This window comes from Phragmites australis, chromosome 16, assembly GCF_958298935.1.
Source record: "Phragmites australis chromosome 16, lpPhrAust1.1, whole genome shotgun sequence".
Classification (NCBI taxonomy): Eukaryota; Viridiplantae; Streptophyta; class Magnoliopsida; order Poales; family Poaceae; genus Phragmites; species Phragmites australis.
In genome coordinates this window covers 1,660,831-1,682,235 of record NC_084936.1, presented here as the reverse complement: position 1 = coordinate 1,682,235, position 21,405 = coordinate 1,660,831, and the positions used below count along the sequence as shown (strand labels likewise).

Below are 21,405 nucleotides of genomic sequence, written 5' to 3'. Positions count from 1 at the left end.
CATCACGGAGTTGTTCATTTTTTCCTATTTTTTGGTTCGATGTGATTTTGTCGATATTTCTTGATTTAGTTGATCTAAAATTATATGAGTAATTTTTTAGTGAAGTAACGTTGAAAGAATACAAAATATAATTTTGCAAATAATAGTAGTTGGGAAGCACAATTATCATAAAACCCTGTACGGAGGTTACATACGCTGATAACTATAAAGAGATAATGACAACAAATGTTGACATGTACGATACGTATAAAGACTAACATAATAGTGTGACGCTGCTAATCCTAAGATGTTTTAAGGAATAAAATATATCGGGTTACATTAAATGCTCTCTACTGAGTGCACCTCGGATATTTGCCCTTTCTCAGGGCATCGGGACCCACCACCTTAGCGCGATAGGCCCCCTCTCGCTTCCTTTCCCTCTTTGTTTCGCGTGCTTTAGCCGCGACGCGCTCTTTCGTTGCCTTTCTCATGCGCTCCTCCTCCTGACACTTCAGCCATAGTTTTTTCTGTTGTTGCTTGTACTCTCGGCGCTCGTACACTTCTCTCCTTCACTGCATGCTCATGTCGACCCATCGCTTCTGGTACTCATTTTGCTTCATATCAAGCCATTCCATGAAGTCATATATAGGTGGAGAAGACTTGATAAATGAAAAAAGAGGGGAGATTAGTAAGACGGTGCATGAAATTGTATGGAAAGTGTCACATGAGTGATGTATGTTGTTATACCGGTGGGTACTCATACAGTCCATGTCAAGGCTTGTCGTACTGGTAGTTGGCACATATGAAGAAGTGTAAGCCATATGTGTAGGAGATGTTCCGGGACTCACGAAGCCTATAAGGGTCATCACAGAAGCACATCAGTGGTTCAATCCACTAGGAGATGAAAATCCCCAATATTTCTTGGGTGGGCTTGGTTGAGCTGAGGAAGACATTGTAGTTGAGAGAGCTGATGAATGAGTGGTGTGTCTATGGTTGAGGGTGGGGTTATTTATGGTGGCTGGGGGATGGTGCATGGACTGAGTGCATGGGCATAGCTGGGATCTGGAGTATGGAATTCACTGTGAAAGTTGAAAAAGTTATGGTATTAATGCTCGGCAAAGATTCCCTATAAAAATTGTTGCTTTGTGTGGTCATTTGATTCTGCATAGGCATGGCTTGCTATTATAACGCAGTTGCACCATGACATGTGTGACTCGTGCACTACTATCTCCAACTCTAGTTCCCTCTTCTCTGATAACATAGAGTAGTTCCTTTTTCCAGCAAATGAACCCTCTGAGTTATCATTTTATAGTTAAAACTCTGTCGTGTGGTCACTTTTGTGTCTGCCTGAGTCAGGAAAGAAGTGATGTCATTTAATTTTTGATTAAAGCTCCATCGTGTGTTCACTTCATGTCTAAAGCCTGAGTTAGGACAAAGGTGTTGTCATTTCATCGTTAAAGATAAGTCGTGTGGTCACTTCATGTCTAAAGCATGATTCATGACAGATGTGTTGTCATTTCACGACAGAGATGTTGTGCTGCAGCAAGGTATTGTTATTTCATGCTAAAAGATGAGTCGTGTGGTCACTGCATGTTTAAAGCCAGACTCACGATATAGTCAATGTGCAGGCAGTAAGGTGTGGTTGCAACAGTGTGTGTTCGTAATTGATGCTGTGAACAAACTATAAAAGACGTAATGTTGTATTTTGTTTGCACGGCAACAGTGGTAGGGTTCGTAATGCGAATGGTTTTGATGTGGAAAGTTGGAAGCCATCGATTTATTGCATGACAAGACGACACACAGATATGTTCTAAAGTGAATAAGATTGTACGATGCTACGCTTTAGGATGGAACGAGAACACAAGTAATAAAACCTCAGTTGATAACCTAGTATCGATATAAACATCCTACATGACATACCAACCACCTAATAGAAATAACATAAATATGTACAAGTATTGTCTAATGACGCGGTCAAGGGGCATCGTCATGGCCACGGGCACGCTTGTTGCGCATGCCCTCCGCCCTCCGCCAACCTGCTGCTCTATAACATGCGTGGTCGGTGGAGTACGTCAAGTGACAAGAGCAAGCAAAGCTGAGCCCGCGGAGGGTAGCAGACGTGCTCAATAAGCATCAATCATGTGACACTTTCCATATGATTTCATGCACTGTCTTACTAATCTTCCCTCGTTTTTCATTTGTCAAGTCTCCTCCACCTATATGTGACTTTATGGAATTGCTCGACATGGAGCAAAATGAGCACCAAAAGCGGTGGGTCGACATGAGCATGCGGTGGAGGAGGAAAGCATACGAATGCCGGGAGTACGAGCAGCAGCAGGAGGAACTACGGCTGAAGCGTCAGGAGGAGGAGCGCATGAGTAAGGCAACGGAGGAGCGCTCCGCGGCTGAAGCACGCGAAGCAGAGAAGGAAAGAAAGCAGGAGAGGGCCCGTCGCACTAAGGCGATGGGCCCCGATGCTCTGAGAAAGGGTAAATATCTGAGTGTACTTAGTAGAGAGTATCTAATGTAACCTGGTATATTTTCATTCCCTAAGGCATGTTAGGATTAGCAGTAACACATTATTAGGTTAGTCTTTATGAGTACTGTATATATCAATGTTTGTTGTCATCATCTCTTTATGGTTATTAGCGTACGTAACCTCGTGCAGGGTTTTATGATAATTGTGCTTCCTAACTACTATTATTCGCAAAACTATATTTTGTATCCTCCCAACGTTGCTTCAGTATTCCAATTACCGATATTCCTGTCGGTATTCTACGTACCTACATTCCTGTCGGCACATGGAATACCGACAGTTATATCAGTATTCCAATTACCAACATTTCTGTCGGTATTCCAACCTGTCGGCTACCAACTAGACCGACGCCATATCAGTGTCTATCCGAAGGTATGTCGGTACGCGGAATTCCGACAAGCCTTTTCTCCGTATTCCACGTGTCGATAGGCCCCCGGGTCCAGTGCCACGTAGACCGTCGGTACTCCGCGTGCCGACAGTTATTCTTGCAATTTTATAAATTTGACTATTATTTCTTTAATTTTCTAATAAAATAATATTATTAAAAAATCGAGTTGTAAGTACTGGTCAAGTGCTCGAAACTTAATCTGTGAGAAATCAAGGATTCTTTTCTCGAACAGACAAGTGGAGGTCGGTGAAGGAACTCCAATGAGCAGCTGTGCTGTGGAGGCGTTCCTTTGAGTGTGCTCTACTTTGCCCGCTGGATTGCTCTACTTTGCCCGCTGGACTAGAGACACAAGTTTAGAGATTAAAATTTCGACGAAATTTAATAAATTTTGGTTAAATTTCGTGAATTTTATAGGACAACGAAATATCTAACAGACAAGTGGATCCGCATAGCATAGAATGGAAAATGATCGAAATTTTATTGAAATTTCACGAATTTCAGTCTTTTTCCCGGTAAAAAAAAATATGTAAAACAAAATTGAAATCCCTGCACAAGCTCAGGCTACCCGGCCGGGCGGCATCTGAGGGTCACGGCTACGAAACCAAACCTCAACGAGTTCAGATTGACTTGATTTCGCAGCCCCTTCGGCCTCCTGTAAGAAAAGAAGCAGGTGGCTCCCAGAAAGATGCCAGTGGCGGTGGTAGCGTGAGTCTTACCCGCCCAACCGCCGAAAGCCACTCAAACTCACGCGCCAACCGGAGACTTGTCACGCCGACCCACACCGCACTAGTATAAACTAAACGACCTCGCCTCAGCTTCGTCCGGCAGACTTCACGTACAAGCACACACACGCACCCAGCGACTAGGCAACCATGTCTTGCTTCGGCGCCACCTACTCGTCGTCGGGGATGAGGGGCAGGAGGAGGCCGTGGCGGTGGTGGCGCACCAAGTGCGCCTGCATCGCCGCCACCGTCGGCTCCAGGATCCGCCGTTCCATCAAGGCGCTCGACGGCCGCCGCCGGAGCGCGCCGCTGTCGTCGTCGTGGTCCGTGCACCGCGGGTGGTGCCACCACCGCCAGCACCGGGGCGTCGCGCCGGTCTACGTCGACGAGCTCTACAACCACCACCAGCCAGCCAAGGCCCTCAACCTCAACGTCGTCGTGCAGGAGGAGCCGACCACCAGCGGCAGCAAACTGGTCGCCGCCGGTGCCAGCGGCAAGCAGGCACGCACAGGGGCTGCTTCTGCAGCAGCTTCAGGTGTTGGTGCGATGAGGAGCGTGCTGATGAGGAGCCCGGGCAGAGGGGGAGGTGTGCTTGCGGTGGTGAAGGGGATGGGGGAGGTGGACCTGAGAGCGGAGCTCTTCATCAGGAGGTTCAAGGAGGACATGCGGCTGCAGAGCCAGAGGTCGGCAGAGGAGTTCCAGGCCATGCTGGCAAGAGGCCTGTGACATTCACACATGGATCATGCATGGTTAATTAGGCAGTGAAGATTAATTATGTTAGCTTAGCTTGGGTTTGTGATTTTTTTAAAAGAAGAAGAAGAAGATTTAAGGTCTAGATGAATAGACGATCATGGTGTGTGATAAGGTTTTTGTGCTCATGGTGTTGTTGCGTTCATTGGTTGGATTGCATCAAAGTACATGTATTGTTGGATGTTCATCACAACGAAAATAGAAAAATAGAATAAAATATGTATATCTATATTAACGCTTCACATGATGGCAGTCTGGTGGCAGAGAGGCTATTCAAGGAGAGAAATTTTATGAGATCGGGTCTTTCGGCGAGACCCGTTTAGTGCTTTGACACGTGTCTCCGCGTGTGCAGTCATCCACAAGCGCGTGCCGTGTGATCGCGCATGTACGGTGTGGATAAGGGTCTTATTGGGGTCTTACGTGTGCGGGTCTCATAAAATTTCTCTCCGCTGTTCAACGTCCCATGCACGCACTCAGTCATGATGGTTTGGGTGCACAGTCTCTTTCTTTTGTTCATGCCCAAGATCTTGACGATTTTCAAAAAACAAGTTTCCGTAAACTGGATGGTGTCTCTAGTTTTAATCAAGATTAAAACACTGGTTAGACAGTCCTGATCATTTCTTCCACACAATTTGTACCAGACAGAGCCATAAAACTAGCAACAAGCAGTCACTGAACTCACAGAAACTCTTCAACTTTACCATGACTCCCACACAGTTGCAGAGAACACGACAAATGAGTGCATATTAATTCTGCTGCAATATTTCTACTGTAATACCGGTAATCCCTGAAAAAGCGGTCCCTTGCATACGCGTGGGAAGCTGGAATTTCGAGCTTCTCTCATGAATCTTGATTATCGACTAACCAACATATGCTTGTAACTAGTAAATTTCTCTCGTTAATATAATCTTGTAGAAAAAGAATATATTGATGCAACTAATAAGTAAAAGCAATGCATCAACGGAACAGAATCAAAGGCAACATCAAAATGATTAGGAAAAAAGATAAGAGGCACAAATCACTAATGCGGTAATCTAGGCTTACCGTTCAAATCGTTCGTCCAATTCTTCTGGGGTTAGAAGTGGAAGCCCGTGCACTGGTGTCAAGTCCCAAGCATTTAGAGAAGAAATCCGGAGAAAAACTTGGAGAAGATCAAATGAGAAAACAGGATAAATCGCCAGAATGGCGATGGGTAACCAGAAGAACACGAAAACCTAGCTACTAGAGATATTTTATGAAATGATTCGTTGATTCCATTCCCACTCCAACCACTCCGTTTAATAGTTACACATGTCTGTAATTGGATCAAATTAACAGCAGTAAATTGTAAAAGAAATGGTGAAAACGTCTGGATGCGTGGCAGAGTTGTTCAAGGGTGTTCCCGCCTCATCGCTGGTCCTTGGATGTAAGATCGACGTCGCACAACTCAGCATACCGTTTCGTCGGGCGCCGGAGGAGATAACTGACGAAACTGAAAATTGAAGAACAGAGTTTCTCTGAACTTCTAGTGCCTGACAACTGGCATTGCATCATTGCATTGCTCCATGGGAAGGCTTTCCCGTTGTCTTCTCCGACACGTCGGCCTCCGGCCCCTTGCTCATCGCCGCGGCGGTGTGTGCAACCATCGCTTCGATTAGGCGGCCACGCGAGGCGGACACCATCGAGGAGCAGCACGGCTGACAGAACGAGCACTGCGGCACAGAGAGGTCTCCTGCAGCCATGGGTGCAGCCGGTGCTGGTGACCTCGGCAGAGGCGGCGGGCAATGGCGAGTAGGAGTAGGGGAGCGGGGTGTTGGCATTGTCCCGAGTTTCGATCCTTGCCTCTTGTGTTTCTGTTACAAGTCTAGATTAAAGAGAGAGGGAAGAGCCCACCCGAGAGCAAAAATATTTCTGTTGCAATACCGGTAATCTCTAAAAAGGCAGTCCTTGCATGCGCATGGAAAGCTGGAATTTCGAGCTTCTCTCACGAATCTTTATTAACGAATAACCAACTTGTGTTTGTAACCAGTAAATCTCTCTCGTTAATATAATATTTTAGGGAAAAAAGAATGTTGATGCAACTAATAAAAGCAATGCATCAAAGGAGCATAATCACAGCAACATCTAAATTATTAGGAAAAAAAGAGGCACGAATCACTAATGCATGTATCTAGGCTTACCGTTCGGATGTTCATCCAATTCTTCTGGCGCTGCCATCAACATTGCATTGATCCACGGGAATGCGTTCCTATTGTCGCTTAGCCTCTCTTAGGTGGCGCCCAACGTCTTCTCTGATACGCCGGCTTTTGGCCTCTTGCTCATGCTCATCATCGCGGTGGTGTGTGCCACCATTGCTTCAATCGGGCGATCGGTGCCGGTGACCTCAGCGGAGGCGGCAAGCAACAGCGAGTAGTAGTAGTTGAGCGAGGTGCTGGCGTTGTCCTGGGTTTCCATCCTCTCCTCGTGTGTTTCTATTACAAGTCTAGATTAAAGTGCGGGGAAGATCCAAAATATTTCTTATTGCAATACCGGTAATCCCTGAAAGGGTGGTCCCTTGCATGTGCATGGGAAGCTGGAATTTTGAGATTCTCTCATGAACCTTGATTAAGGACTAACCAACTTATATTTGCTAGTAATAAATTTCTCTCGTTAATATAATCTTGTGGAAAAAAGAATGTTGATGCAACTAATAAGTAAAGCAATACATCAAAGGAGCTGAATGAAAGGCAGCATCAAAATGATTAGGAAAAGAGAAAATAGGCACGAATCACTAATATCGTTCGGATCGTTCATCCAATTCTTTTAGGGCTGGAAGTGGAAGCCTGGGTGTTGCCATTGCAGCGTTGCATTGCTCCACGGGAAGGCATTCCCGATGTTGCCCTGTCTCTCGTCGGCGGCGCCCGGCGTCTCCTCCGACACGCCGGCCTCCGCCCCCTTGCTCATCATCATGGGGGTGTGTGCATCCATCGCTTCTATCAGGCGACCGGCGAGGCAGATGCCAACAAGGAGCAGCGCGGCTGACAGAATGAGCGCGGCCTCCTGTGGCTATGGGCGCAGCCAGTGACAGAGGCGGCGGGCAGCAGGGTGTTGGCATTGTCCAGAGTTTCCATCCTCTCGTGTGTTTATGTTACAAGTCTAGATTAAAGTACAGGGAAAATCCCACATGAGAGAAAAATTTCTATTGCAATATCGGTAATCCCCGAAAGGCGGTCCCTTGCATGAGCATGGGAAGCTGAAATTTCGAAGTTCTCTCGTGAATCTTGATTAACGACTAGGAGCATAATCAAAGGCAAAATCAAAATGAATAGAAAAAAAGAAAAGAGACACGAATCACTAATGCGTGTATCTGGGCTTACCGTTCAACCAATTCTTCTACGGCTGGAAGTAGTGGAAGCCCGTGCACAGCCATTGCTGCATTGCATTGCTCCGCAAGAAGGCGTGCCATTGCACGCACTAAGTCATGATGCTTTGGGTGCGCAGTCTCTTCTTTTGTTCATGCCCAAGATCTTGACGATTTTCAAAAACTGGATGGTGCCTCTAGTTTTAATCAAGATTCGAACACTGGTTAGACAGTCCTGATCATTTCTTCCACACAATTTGTACCTGACAGAATAACAAAACTAGCAACAAGCAGTCACTGAACTCGCAGAAACTCCTCAACTTTACCATGACTCCCACACAACTGCAGAGAACAGAACAAATGAAAGCAGATTCATTCTGCTATGTGCATCTTGTCAGTTGTTCCTCTTGGCGTTCAAATTTTCGGCAGCTCACAAATAGGCATACCATTCCTTCTTCAAATAACTGTGATAAATCAGCATTACAAGCTTAACCATCCGGCCAAGGATGGAGAGACCCGGAAATAGAACACAAGGCTCTACATTATCGCAATCTGTTTAGCAAAGGCATAGCCAGCTTACATTCTACATTTTCACTCTCCGGTTATTAGAAGTAATATAGCCAGCTTACATTGGCAAGGCAGGGTTCTACTGATACATGAGAACATGAGACAGCAGGGCATATATAACGCTTAGTTGAGAAAATCTCTCATAGGATCATCATGGTGAATTCTCTTCATACGGTAGGCCTCCATGTCTTCTGCAGTAACCTCGTCGTTCCATTTCACGTTATACTTCCTCTTCCTTTCATCCTTCTCCTCTTTCCTCCTTGCACTCTCCTAAAAAGTTAAAATCAAGCTTCAGCATCTACAATAGGACAAAAAATGAACAAAGACAAAGCGCGCAAAGGTCAAATAAAAGATGTTAACCTTCTTTAGAGATTCATCAAGCAGATTCTTATCAAGAACAAGATCCTGAGGCACATCAGTTCCCCAAGTGGCCAGTCGCTTTTCTTCATGTTGTACAGGTTCATCTGCATCGAACAATTTTTAATTAACTCAAGTCCATGCATCATGGTAGTCATACATGGCTAGTGTAAATAGAGTGCCATCTCATTTAAACAAGTTCATTCGCAAACAAGAACTAATTGCACTTGCCTATATTTGTATCTTATCGTCTGTTTCAACTTATCCAACATAAAAGCTCATACTTCAGACAACCCGGGCAGTGATTTTTTCAACAGGAAATGGTTTTACCCTATGACACTAGGCTAGCAATATGGGATGGTTTTATCCTACAAACAGTGTGACTTGTCCAGACAATATATATAAATAAAGCCATAAGTATATTATCAACGAAGTACCTTCTGCAGCCTCCTTGCGGGCCATATTAGCCTTCATCAGATCTGCTGATGCTTCAGCAGCCTCGATTCCAGCCAAGCCTGTGCAGTAACTATTTCGGATAGTCTGCTTGCAGCATTTGTATCCCCATTGATGATCTTTCCACCATGAACCCCACACACTCGTGTGATTATTAATGAAGACATCCTCTTCGTATTTGCTCTTCGGAAGAGATACATCCTGTAGCCAATAATTATGGTTACTCATTAGCACTCAAGACCATACCAAAACATGGAAACAATGCAAATAATTACACTGGAATGGTAGCATCTGGCCTAAGCCACAGAAACGAAATCACTCACCTCAAGGAAAAGAGGATACAGTTCTTAGTATTTTCTTAACTACAAGCAAACATACAGGAAATTTGCAACCCTTGCACGTGCTCCTAGCGTGTGGAAATCAGCAATCCACATGCCCAGGAACAATGATCTAGGATATCATTCTCCTTTTACTATGATTACTATTACTAATTCCTTTTTTACTTTTTATATTCTCTTTGTTTGTGGCTCTTGTTGGGTTCCATCTCTAGCATACTGTATACCCCAACTTGCTTGGGGCAAAAAGGCAAAAATATTGACCGATATACGACTAGCCCCTATAGAACAATCCTAGTTTCAATTTGTGATCGTAAGAACTCCACAAAATCTACATTCATTTGTGGAGACTGGAGAAGGTTCTACTTTCATTGGTTCACACTGTGAGGTTAAACACAAAAAGTAAAAGGTTCGCATAGTTTCTTTTAATTGCATCCAACGGCTTCCATGCCTATGTGAGTATGACTCCTTGTAAGAGACCTTACGCTTGTCATCATCTCTGATGTTGTAACATGCAGATGCAATTAACTACATAGGATTCTCAGCAGTGGCGGATGCAGAGCTGAGAATTGTTTTGGGGGGGGGGGGGGGGGGTGGTCAACTTCTTCCTCCTCTTTTTTCTCTTCTTCTTCCTCCTCCTCCTCTTCTTCTTCTCTTCTTCCTCTTCCATGCCCAAGTGTTCCCGAGGGGTAAGGACCCCCAAATGCTTCTCAGACCAAAATTATATACATAATGCAAGGACAAGCGAGAACAAGCAGGGTGTGTTCTAAGAACAATAAGTGGCTAGAAAATGGGAAGGCGTAATTAACAGCGATCAGTATTGTGTACCAACCTGTCCTTTGATTATCCGACCAGTCCGGTCATACTCAATCTCTCTCTCGCTTTGTCCAAGAAGCAGCTCCCGAGGTATTGGATCTTCTGATGCAGCATTCCCATACTTCTCCATGATTTTATCCTTATGTTCAGACTTCAACATTTCTTTTTTGATCTTGAAACTTTTGAACAGTAGTTCAGCTTGAGATGGGGCTGCTTGCATATGGATATCCTGCCCCTTTTCAAAAGCCTCCCATGAATGGATGTTGAGTTGCTTGAACTCCAGGGCTTGTCCACTAAGACGATTTTGGTTGTCACCCTGCACCATAATATTACATCAGAATACTGAATCCAAGAGCCTAGAGAGCAGAGGATTTGATGTCACATTTAATGCTGTGTAAAGCATTTAACTCGTATGTTGCATGTCACTTACCACATAGAACTTATCATTGGGATCTGCATCTGGCATGGGGTCTTCTCTCATGGAGCGGGTTTTTGGATCATAATATGCAGAGTTCACATCAAGATTCAGAAGATATTTTGCAGTGTCTTCTCTTATACGCAAGTTCCTGTGAAGAACATCAAAATTTAGCATGTGTTTAAACCGTTGTTGATATATCCTCGACACACATGCCCTAATACTAGAAGGAACAGAGCTTACGTTCTAATTACACTACATACCTCACAGTTCCGGTGCTTCCACCACCGGTTGTGCGCACACGCTTCTCAACCTTAGCAAAATCCATTTGAGCACTCTCATCAACTTTAGCCTCATCTATCCTCAGGCCATCTTCTTCATCATCTTCACTTCCGGCATTCTCACCATCCTGCTCACTATCCTTCTCCTCAAGTTTGTTTAGCTGTTGTTCTTTCAAATACTTTTTCCTAGCCTCATCTCTAGCTTCATAGTCAGCAATAACGCGAGTGTAGGTTGATGGGTCATAACCATTCCAGCGATCACGCTTCCCATCATAGTCGAGCTCAAACGATTCGACTTTCTCATCAGGAGCAATGTTGACATTTGTCCATTTAGCTCCCACACTTCGAGGCCGTTCCATGCATGACTTCTTGTCATGAGTCATGGCTCCACAGCTGAACATCAAGGAAGATTATTTGTTAAATATAATCTATACTGTCAGGCTAAATATTCATGCATACTGGCTAGTGACTACTAGAAGGTCTAAAATTCTACCCCAATTCCCAATTAGGACAAACAAGAACATCCATAACAATAAGCAATAATCATCCAGGTTGAACAAAATTGCAAGGAAAAAAATCATCAAACATGAACACCAAACTTACTTTTCGCAAGCGCCTTTCCTGTACTTATTGGCCTGGAAAAGCTTCGCGCCCCTATCGTACCACGACTTGGTGTAGTTCGGATCTGACTTCCATTTCCGCTGATGCTTCAAACTCTGAACCCATCAAATCGACAGAGAGTCAGACCTTCCGCCAGCCAGATCCTCACACATAGCATCGAATAACGCACAAACGAGAGCAAGCAATCACTCACCGGCTTCTCGGCATTAAGATACCATGGAGCCGAGGACATGTACTGGGGGATGTGGGGGTTGATCTCGTTCCCATCCTCGTCAACCTCCGCGGGCGCAAGCCCCGCCTTACGCGCTTCCTCGAGCTCGAGCTGCTTCCGGTGGTCCTCTCGGGACTTAAACGTCACTGCCACAAGATAGAGAAAAGATTAGACGCGAATTCACAACAGTAAGATAAAATCCCCAAAAATTCGCGGGTCCCGTACAACCACACAAGCTCCGATCTCCAAATTAGGCAGCGAAAAAGTACGCCGCCCCCGAACAAACCCTGATTCCCGTCGAATCGTGGAGAAATCGTCCGGACACCACCATCCACGGAAACGGATCGAACCCAACCGCGGTTCCGTGACGGTCACAATTGGGGGCGGAGATCGAAGGATCGAATAGCCATCCCATGAGACACTAGGGTTAGGGTTTCCGGATGCTCAACTCACCAGAAGCGGTGGCCATGATGTCGTCTCTTCTCTTCTCTTCTCCCCGCTTCGCTCTCCCTTCCCTTCGCAGGCCGGGGGGGGGGGGGGGGTAGCGCGACGCGGCGGCGAACGGCGGTGAGAGAATAAAACGAGGAGGAAGATAAGAGCGAAACGGATTGCCGTTTATATGTGGCGGTGAACCTGATTTTTTATTTCCGAAATTTACAAATATATACTTCTATTCTGCAAATGAATAGAAAATTTACAGAGCTACGCGCTTATTGCCCTTTGTCATACATCCAACACGATAGATCCACGTGGCACGAAGTGAGTCCGAACGTGAACCTACGTATAAATGTGCAAATTTTCAAAATTTGTACACATATTAGCAAATTCTTTAAATATGTATTATATAAAATATGAGTTGATTTTTACATCACATTCTCTCTTTTCCTATTTAATAAAACTATTAAAATTTAAATAATTTATCTATTTTTATCATCCACTCTTGTTCTCTAACATCTCCGCATCGTTATTAACTACGGATACAAAATATATTTTATTAATAAAAATAAATAAAAAAAATTATGAGGGAAATTAACATCTACAGATAATCTTTTCTTTTTTTCAGATCCAATCTGAAATTAAATTACGGTATTGCTTCTGGCATATTCGTTCGACAGTATTTTCATGATTTATTCACATCTTTATACTTTAAATTTGTATTTAATATTATCATATCTATATTTGTATTTTCTGCAACAGCCACTTAGCTAGTAAAAATATATAAATAAAAAAGTTCGGTGAACCGGGTTTGATTCGGAGACCCAAGCCCACAACGGTTACCGCCTCCGCTCTGTGGCTGCACACTGCCAGGGCTATCCAGTGAAAGCCTTGTGGGCCCAAGTGGCTGCACGGGCCCACCAGGCCCAGCTGCACCTTACCCACTTTCCACGGCGACCCAGATAGACCTCGCGCCCTTTCGCTCCCATGGCTTCCGGCTTCTTCCTTCCGGGTTCGCCTCCTCGCCGTCGCCTCTAGCGCTCTAAAACCCTAGGCACCGGGACCCCAATGGCGGCCGCGACGGCGACCACCGCTGCGGCGGCGCCCGCATTCGCCCTCGCGTCTTCCCTCTCGCGTCGCGGCTTCCTCCCGCTCCCTCGTCGCGTCGGCCGGCCCGTGCCCCTTTCGCTCCGGTAATTCACTGGGCCGGCTGATTTTTCGAGGAGTCGTTTGTGGGTAAATTTCTGAAGTTTTGGCGGGAATTGAAGGCTCGTCGCGTCGGCCGTGGGGCGGCGCCGCGGCGTGGTCGTGGTGGCGGCGGCGGCGGCGGGGAGCGCGGAGTTCGGCGACGAGGAGAACCCGTACGAGGTATAGGCTGGCTGAAATGGGGGAAGAGCTTATATATTTTCCTTCATGGGGACAAAGCTTTTATCTTTTCGTTTCGTGTTGTGATTTTGTGCTGTTTGGGTTTTAGCTTCTGGGCATCAGGCCGCTTGATAGCTTCGACCACATGAAGATGGCCTATAAGAAGAAGCGCAAGGACGCGGATGAGACTGGAGATGAGGAGCTCCTGGCAAAGGTAGTGCAGTGTTCCTGACTCTGAGGTTGTGTGTATGAGCTAGCATATGCTACTAGCTCTGTTGATGGCACTAATGGTGGATTTGTTGGGGTTATAGTTGGACAGGGCCTACGACACTGTGATGATGCAGCAGCTGCAGTATAGGAAGAAGGGAGTCACGTATGGGTCGGTTCAGGTCATTTGCTATGCCACTCATGGATACCTTTGAAACATTGTCTCTCGCTTTGAAACATTGTCTGTAATTGCACGAAGTGCATTGTATTGTTCTCTGTTTATGCTCATTCTGCACTAGTGGTTATGCATCCTATTTCTAAAAAGCAAAAAGTAGTGTGCTATGGAATTAGATTAAAATGGGCCTTACAGAGTTATAGCCAATAAAATTGTGGCCATTGAGCATTTCAGAGTTATACCACATGAAATTGGGGTCACTAACTAAGTACATGCTATAGATGGCAGTATGGCACCATAGGTGGTAGGTACAATGCTTTTATGAAGATAAGAGGAGCTCTATCTTTAAAATATATAAAGAATTTTGAATAGATCATCAAGAAAGGCAGTACTCATTATCTCCTATATACCTAGTACAATGAGCTTATATGTGATTTCAAGATTGTATGGTTGCTTTTTCCAAAATGTATTGGTCAAAACTACTAAATTCCTTCCCTTCTACTTCTGTTATCCTCTTGATTTTATTCATTGTTTTTCTAATTTTCTTTCCCACTGTCAGGTGTCAAAGGATATCAAGTATGCTGATAACCAGCCAATTGTGCCTTGGGGGCCTAGGTACTTTCCAGTTTCTACTCAAGTTTTAGCTTAAGAAGATTCTGTTTCATTAGTCCATCCAGACCTTTATTGGGCGTTGGGTACATTTGGTTTCATTGTGTGAAGCATGTCATGGGAAGTGGTGACTTCTATTTGTTATGCATGGTTTTGGGCATGGAGATTATGGTGCATTTCTATATTTAAGGTCACTTTGTTTTGGCGAAAACAGGATGAAGGCTTACTTTTGACCTGTTTTGTTTTTACCTTCTCGTGCTTTGTGTCGATTTGTTTGTATTGTGATTTATGAACCAATATTCTTATTCTATATGTATGTGGTCTAGGACCAGTGTGCTACATCTTATATTGAGCGCTTTTGACTAAACAGAAGCACCATGTGAAACTAATAATGGGTGATCTATTTATCTTGCAGATTCTCCAGATCAACAGTTAAGGACATGCGCATAAATATGGTAATATCAGCAGCATTGGTATGTACTCTTCTCTTAGTTCGTAACAGGATCCCAGCCTGCTGATTTACTTATTTCTTATGATTATGCACTTCTGTATCTAGTATCTTGGTTATCCACTAGAGTTCCACATGATTACTCTTGTAAGAAAAGCTATCATTATAACTTGTTAGCTTGAAAAATATTTGGGAGTATAATCATAAGCTCAGCTCACTTTAGTGGGATTTCAATGCTTTGTAGTCATGTTTAATCTGGAAAGTCATTGTATCTATCAAACTACTGCCTTGAGTCCATTATAGATGTCGATAAAATATTTGAACTGTGAGGAGTAATTTTAACCAAGTGACTGATTCACTTGTTTATAACACCTCCATGTGTTAATTTCAAAAGGTCAAACATGTAAAAAAAGAACCAAGGCATTGATCTTTTGTCATTGTGTGTATGAGTGTACCCATAGCTAGAATAACATGTATGTTGGATTTGAGGGAGTAGTTTTATAATTGTTTTGTTCTATGCTAAATAACGCTTTCCACATATCTTTATCTCAATAAAATATGTTTTGTCCTGCAAAAGATATTTATTTACACTATCTCCAGGTGGTTTGGATAGCTTTAATGGGCAACGCGGACTGGAAGCCTTTGCAGTTCCTATGTTTTGCTTTCTTCTACAGAATATTACAGAAGCTAAGAGCTACTGAACCACCAATCACTCCAATATACAATGTGAGAATGTTTCTGAGGCATCCTGTTGTCCATTTCATGAGCTTACAGTTCGTATATTTTTGTGATAGTGTGATCTAATGTCATTGTCTTGTTGCTCTATCAGTTGTTTTATGGTTATTCAAGTGTTCTCTTCTCGTCCATGGTAGTCCCATTGAGGGCAGAAATAGTACATATTCTCATAGCATGGGAGTTGAGTAGGTTGCATTCCATATTCATATGCCCTCTCTTTTCATGATTTCCATGCAAAATATATAGTTTATTTCTCAGTTATTCGGTTCTTTCTGGTAACTGATTCTGTGCTAAATGGGAAGTTAGTGCTAGCATCAATGAAAAACGTAAGTGGCATACAGTCTTTCTCTCAAAGCTCATGTAAATTTACATAGGATGGTTCTTGTTGACGATGGCTGTCATCTTGTTGCTGTCATTTAGTTTTTTTCTTTAATGATCAATGACATAATTGCATTCTGCTGTTTGTTGCAGGAGTATGGTGAGGTTGAAGGGCGGGGGATACGAATGGCAAAAAGAGTAGTCCGCGCTTTGGGTTTGATATTTGGATGTGTGTTCACTGCATCCCTGGTCAGTGGATTCTCATCTAATATGTTTCTGCTCAGATTTCTCAGCCTAGATACTTCAATTTTAACTACCTGTGATTTTTAATAGTGATATGGTTAGCTGCACATTGGTTTGATCGTCCTCTCTCCTAATCTTTTCAGGGTTATACAGCAGCTGTTAACTTGATTGAGTTTTCATGGCAGTATACTCCCCGTATTGTTTATTACTACCAGGTATGTTGTCATTAGCATGTTTTGCCTTTTTGTAATATTTGACATGGCGTGCTTTTAGACCTATCAGCTATATGGTTGGAAATTGATGTTCATTGACAGCTTGTACAATGCATATAAGTTTGTGAACAATTGAACACATAGTGCATAGCATTACATTCGTGGTATATGTATTATGTAGGATATAATTTTGTGTTGAAAGTTGGAAACACACATAAATGATGGGTAGATGTGGTTTTACCGATTTTGTGCACCGTTAGTCCTTGGTTATATCATCTTCCTTACTGCATGCTCGTGATGTAATAAATCTTTCCGGTTATTCTTTGGGTATTATCACAAGAAGGTAAACTGATTGGTGTATGCTTTCTTGCAGGAGTTGATTGTTACAGCGGCTACATCTGTTCTTCTGGACATCACAGCTTCATACTACCGATAAACAAAATCTAGGAGTAATCGTGGCCTGGGTTAGAAGACCTTGAGATGTTAGGACGTGCTAAGATTCTGTGAGAGGCGTACTTGTGTAGTGGTGTTACCTTGTGCATTAAGTGAAACACAAGAATCCACAAATTTTGGAGTAAGTTTAACTTTGAGGCAGAGAGCTTTTATGTGCATATTTCGACAGCTATGTTATGTATGAACATTGTATTAGATCCTGAGCCACGTTAAAACTTGATTTATTTCTTGGCAATGTGCTCGTGCTTTGTTTCGCCTTGATCAACAAAAGTAGCCTCTTTTGTGTTAAGCTTTCTCCGTGGCACCCATTGTCAAAGCGTCCATGTTTGATAGCCTCGGTAAATAAGACCACTTCCAGCAGATACAGCCTCATTTAACTTCAAACTTATGGCAGAATTGGAGTCCATGTAAACATCACGGATAGGTCGACTTTTGCACAGAAAAATACTATCAACTTGCACAGAAGTTCTTCCATTGTTGTAGAGTAGCGAGTAACCGACATTAGATAATCCCTGGTGCCTCGACACTTCTCTCTAGTGTTTGTCCAATGCTTCCATTGTTGTGTGCTAAATTACAATCAATCACGAAGAGTTACATAACAGTGCCAGCAACTAGCTGCCATTGCTGAATGATCTCCTTAAGAAGCTTGATCAGGATGATATTTCACTTCAACGAACTTCATAATAACGGGAAAAAAGAATACAACAAATTGCCGATTCCATCAGTTGGATACAAAAGAATGGCGCAAAATTTTTTCTCTCAAGGAAGTGGCAGGGCAGTTTGCAGCAAATTAAATACACCCATACAGAACAGTACAAACTGTTCGTAAACATAAATCCAATTTGGATTCCAAAACTTCAATGCTAATGTGGATCCGTCAGTCAGGAGAATCAACTACCAAGCCCAGCTATCATCCCTGTAAATGTGGCTACTGCAAATCCAAGCACCCCGCCAGCAAAAACCTGATGAGAGAACTCCGCGTCGATATTATGTATGATATGTGACAAAATATCAAATACATGTTTACACATGGCAACTTTCGTAGTGGCATGCACTAGCGGAAGGTAAAAAGTATAAACAAGCTCTGGATATAATGCACTTTTTTAGGTAGGATGATGCAAATACGATTGAAGAGTAAATGATTGGTGCACAGGATTTATTTCAAGAATTGCTATGTATGAGTGTGCAACCATCATGTATTCATGTGTGAGTCCATGCAGAATTGAGGCATTCCTTGTCCTCGGTATGCTCAACATAGGAGCAACAGATCAAACCTGAGTTGGCGTGTGCCCTAGGAGCTCTCGCAGTGGTCTTGTTTCAGCCAGTGGATGCTCCGATGGAAGCTCATACACAATTTGATTCAAGACCTGGCATCTTAAAATAGTTAGAACTGAAAGACAATGTAAGCGTCTCTAGCAGGAAAGTAAAGAATATCAGAATATACCCAACAGATAAAACGAACATAATGCTTCTCAATATATGTATACAGGTTTAAGAATAGCATGGCCTTCTCCGGATTACAAAGTTTCTTTTCATGCACACTAACAATGAGGTCTATTATAAAACTTGAGCAACAAATCAAACCAAACCAACTGCATCTGATATTACGAAATTGTTGCTATTGGCCAGCTAGGAGTTAGCCTCTCTAGCTGTATAAGAGAACCCAATTTCACTAGCTGCCGCTACGGAAGTTGTTAACTTCATTTGGATGATAACTTGTTGTGTCTACAAATTATTTTGCTTGCCACAAAACATAGAAACATGAAGGCTTCAGATCATACCTCTGTCCTCTGCCGGAGAACACGGCCAGGTAGGAGAACGAGAGGGCCTTATATGCACAAGTTTCTGCTGGCAGATAGTTTGTTGCAAACCTGTTGGTACATATATGTTATGTATGAACTGATACCGTAGAAGAAACCATGATATGTGCGTGCATACGTATGTCATGGTAGTATCTCGCTACTGGTACGGAAGGCCTCCAAGCTGCAGCAAATGGAGACGTGATCCCAGTGCTGCAACACAATGTTCGACTACTGACTCGAGGCGTAGACTGAAGAGACCTCAAGGGTGAAGAAGAATGATGCCAAGAAAGCGCGAGGAGTAAATAAGCCGGTGATACGTTTGGTGGTACTAATTTGCAGGAACAAAAGCAACGCGAATTTTGTTTTAACGCCCATGTAAAAGAACAGATGCTTATAGCTAAGTGATTAAGGAAAAAAAGTGTTAAGTATCTACATAAAAATTATAATTTTCAATACTAATAAAAACTATATGTGCTTAAATATAATTAATTATCTTATTAACACTAATATAAATATCAGTGCTTAAGTAAGCATCTTACCATCCGTCTAAATACCTGTGCTACGTCTAAAATACCTGTGCTACTGTAGTTGAGAAAAAAATCTTTTTTTCATAAACATTTCCTCTAAACACCCAATTATACATACTCTTATGACGCTCTTTTGCGTTTTAGAGCAACTATAACTCATTCTCTATTTCTGATTCTCTATTTCCCTGAATAGAGAATTTTCTATTCAGATTTTCTTCCTTACTTTCTAGCGCGCTCTAACCGATTTTCTAAATTTGCCTTCATATAATCCACTCACCTCTATTCTATTAATATATTGTAACTAACAAATAACCGTTTTATATTTAAACAATGTTATTTTCGACAGCTATATTTCCAACAGCTATATTTTTAACGGCTACATTTTCAACAAATATATTTCTAACGACTATATTTCCAACGGCTATATTCCAACGACTACATTTTCACTTCTATATATGCACGTCCATTCACCTAGTTCCTACACCAAGTCATTGGCCTTGTTGTTCGTTCTCTGTCTGAAATGAGTCGTCGCTCTCTCTTAGATTCGTCATTGTCGTCGGATGATGACAACAATGAACTCGTCATTGCCACATTACACAATCACATACTCAATATCAAGTTATGAATTCTCTACTATAGGGCGGTTCTGTGCCCGGATGTCAGTATATCCATTGCGACGGAGAAGGTGGGTATTGGAGGTTGTACAAAGACTATTTTTCATATGATTTGACCTACGAGTCATCTTTCTTTCGGCGCAGGCTTGCAACTAGTCCTTTTTTTTCATATTCTTTGTTTATCCTATTTCTTCACACATGTTTTCTCATTCTTGTTTTTTTTTTCACTCAGGTTTAGAATAGCTTGTTCTTTGTTTCTTCGTATAGTGAAATATGTAGAGCAACATAATGATTATTTTGTGTAAAAAAGAGATGTAAATGGACACCTTGGGTTATCTTGTTTGCAGAAGATTACTGCAGTATACATGATGATAAGTTATGGAGTAACATCAGATTTTATGGATCAATATATTCGTATTGGTGAAAGTACTGTTACAGAGAGTCTTAGAAGGTTTGTCTGAGCTATGTTAACGCCTTCAGAGATGAGTACTTGAGATCTCCAAATGAGTATGACACAGCTAGATTACTTACTATTGGAGAGCGAAGAAGTTTTCTCAGAATGCTTGGAAGCATAGATTGTATACACTAGAAGTGGAAAAACTGCCCTGCAACATGGCAATGTCAGTATATCGGTCATGTGCATGAGCCCATAATCATTCTAGAAGTCATTGCTTTAAAAGATCTTTAGATTTAACATGCTTTCTTTGGTTTACCAGGGTCTCACAATGACATCAATGTTCTTCACCGTTTGCATCTTTTTGCAAAGCTAGCCAAAGGAAAAGCTCTAGAAGTTAATTATGCCATCAACGGTCATAATTATATAATGAGGTATTACCTTGCCGATGGTATCTATCCAGGATGAGCCATATTTGTAAAGTCTATATCAACTCCGTGAGATAATAAGAGTAAATATTTTGCCAAGGAACAAGAAACAGTTAGAAAAGATATGGAACGAGCATTTAGAGTTATACAGTCTCGGTTGGCCATTATTTATAAACCAGCCTGTTTTTACATAATTTATAAAAAATAGAATAGAAAACCAGATAAGATTCGATTGAAGTTACTCTTAGGACAAAAAGTACTCAGCAGTCATGGGTAGCTGCTTAGATCGTCATTAGTTCTTAGTTTCTTCTTTGCTCCGGACTAGGTGAACGTGTTGGATTATGCGGGCCGTGTAAACCAGTTGTGTTAAGTAATGGAATCCCGGGATCGACTAGTTATGGAAAAAAATGCGTCATGGTACTGCAGTATGCAAGCCCAATAAAACTCCAAGATATACATGTGTGACCAAACCTAGAAGCTTGATTGTTCGTCAAAGAAAGCTGCAGCCTGGTGAACAGTTACATATGTTTTCACTACTGTTACACTACGGCTCTGTATATGCTCATACTACAAAAAGAAAAAGCTATACCGTGCGACGTAGCGGGCCTCCCTATCTAGTTTGTATGGAGAAAATTACTTGTATGTCAATAATTTAGTTACGTTTCAAAAATTTGTTATTCTGGTTTATAT

At 42.6% G+C, this 21,405-nt stretch overlaps 3 protein-coding genes across 3 annotated transcripts; 2 read left to right on the top strand and 1 right to left on the bottom strand.

Annotated features, from left to right (window-relative positions):
* The first annotated feature begins 3,583 nt into the window (after window positions 1-3,583).
* On the top strand, window positions 3,584-4,604 carry LOC133895711 (uncharacterized). Its single transcript, XM_062336202.1, has one exon. The coding sequence runs from the start codon at window positions 3,776-3,778 to the stop codon at window positions 4,349-4,351; it is 576 nt and encodes a 191-aa protein (XP_062192186.1). The 5' UTR covers window positions 3,584-3,775; the 3' UTR covers window positions 4,352-4,604.
* Window positions 4,605-8,124: 3,520 nt separating this feature from the next.
* LOC133894983 (pre-mRNA-splicing factor SLU7) lies at window positions 8,125-12,360 on the bottom strand. Its single transcript, XM_062335204.1, has 9 exons — window positions 12,204-12,360; window positions 11,733-11,896; window positions 11,522-11,634; window positions 10,901-11,311; window positions 10,653-10,788; window positions 10,239-10,538; window positions 9,056-9,272; window positions 8,622-8,725; window positions 8,125-8,531 (listed from the first exon to the last, which is right to left on the bottom strand). The coding sequence occupies exons 1-9, from the start codon at window positions 12,217-12,219 to the stop codon at window positions 8,385-8,387; spliced, it is 1,608 nt and encodes a 535-aa protein (XP_062191188.1). The 5' UTR covers window positions 12,220-12,360; the 3' UTR covers window positions 8,125-8,384.
* Window positions 12,361-13,143: 783 nt separating this feature from the next.
* Window positions 13,144-17,185, top strand: LOC133894982 (protein CHLOROPLAST J-LIKE DOMAIN 1, chloroplastic-like). Its single transcript, XM_062335203.1, has 10 exons — window positions 13,144-13,378; window positions 13,454-13,553; window positions 13,660-13,764; window positions 13,862-13,939; window positions 14,492-14,547; window positions 14,957-15,014; window positions 15,590-15,715; window positions 16,196-16,291; window positions 16,429-16,500; window positions 16,871-17,185. The coding sequence occupies exons 1-10, from the start codon at window positions 13,254-13,256 to the stop codon at window positions 16,931-16,933; spliced, it is 879 nt and encodes a 292-aa protein (XP_062191187.1). The 5' UTR covers window positions 13,144-13,253; the 3' UTR covers window positions 16,934-17,185.
* The last annotated feature ends 4,220 nt before the right edge of the window (window positions 17,186-21,405 follow it).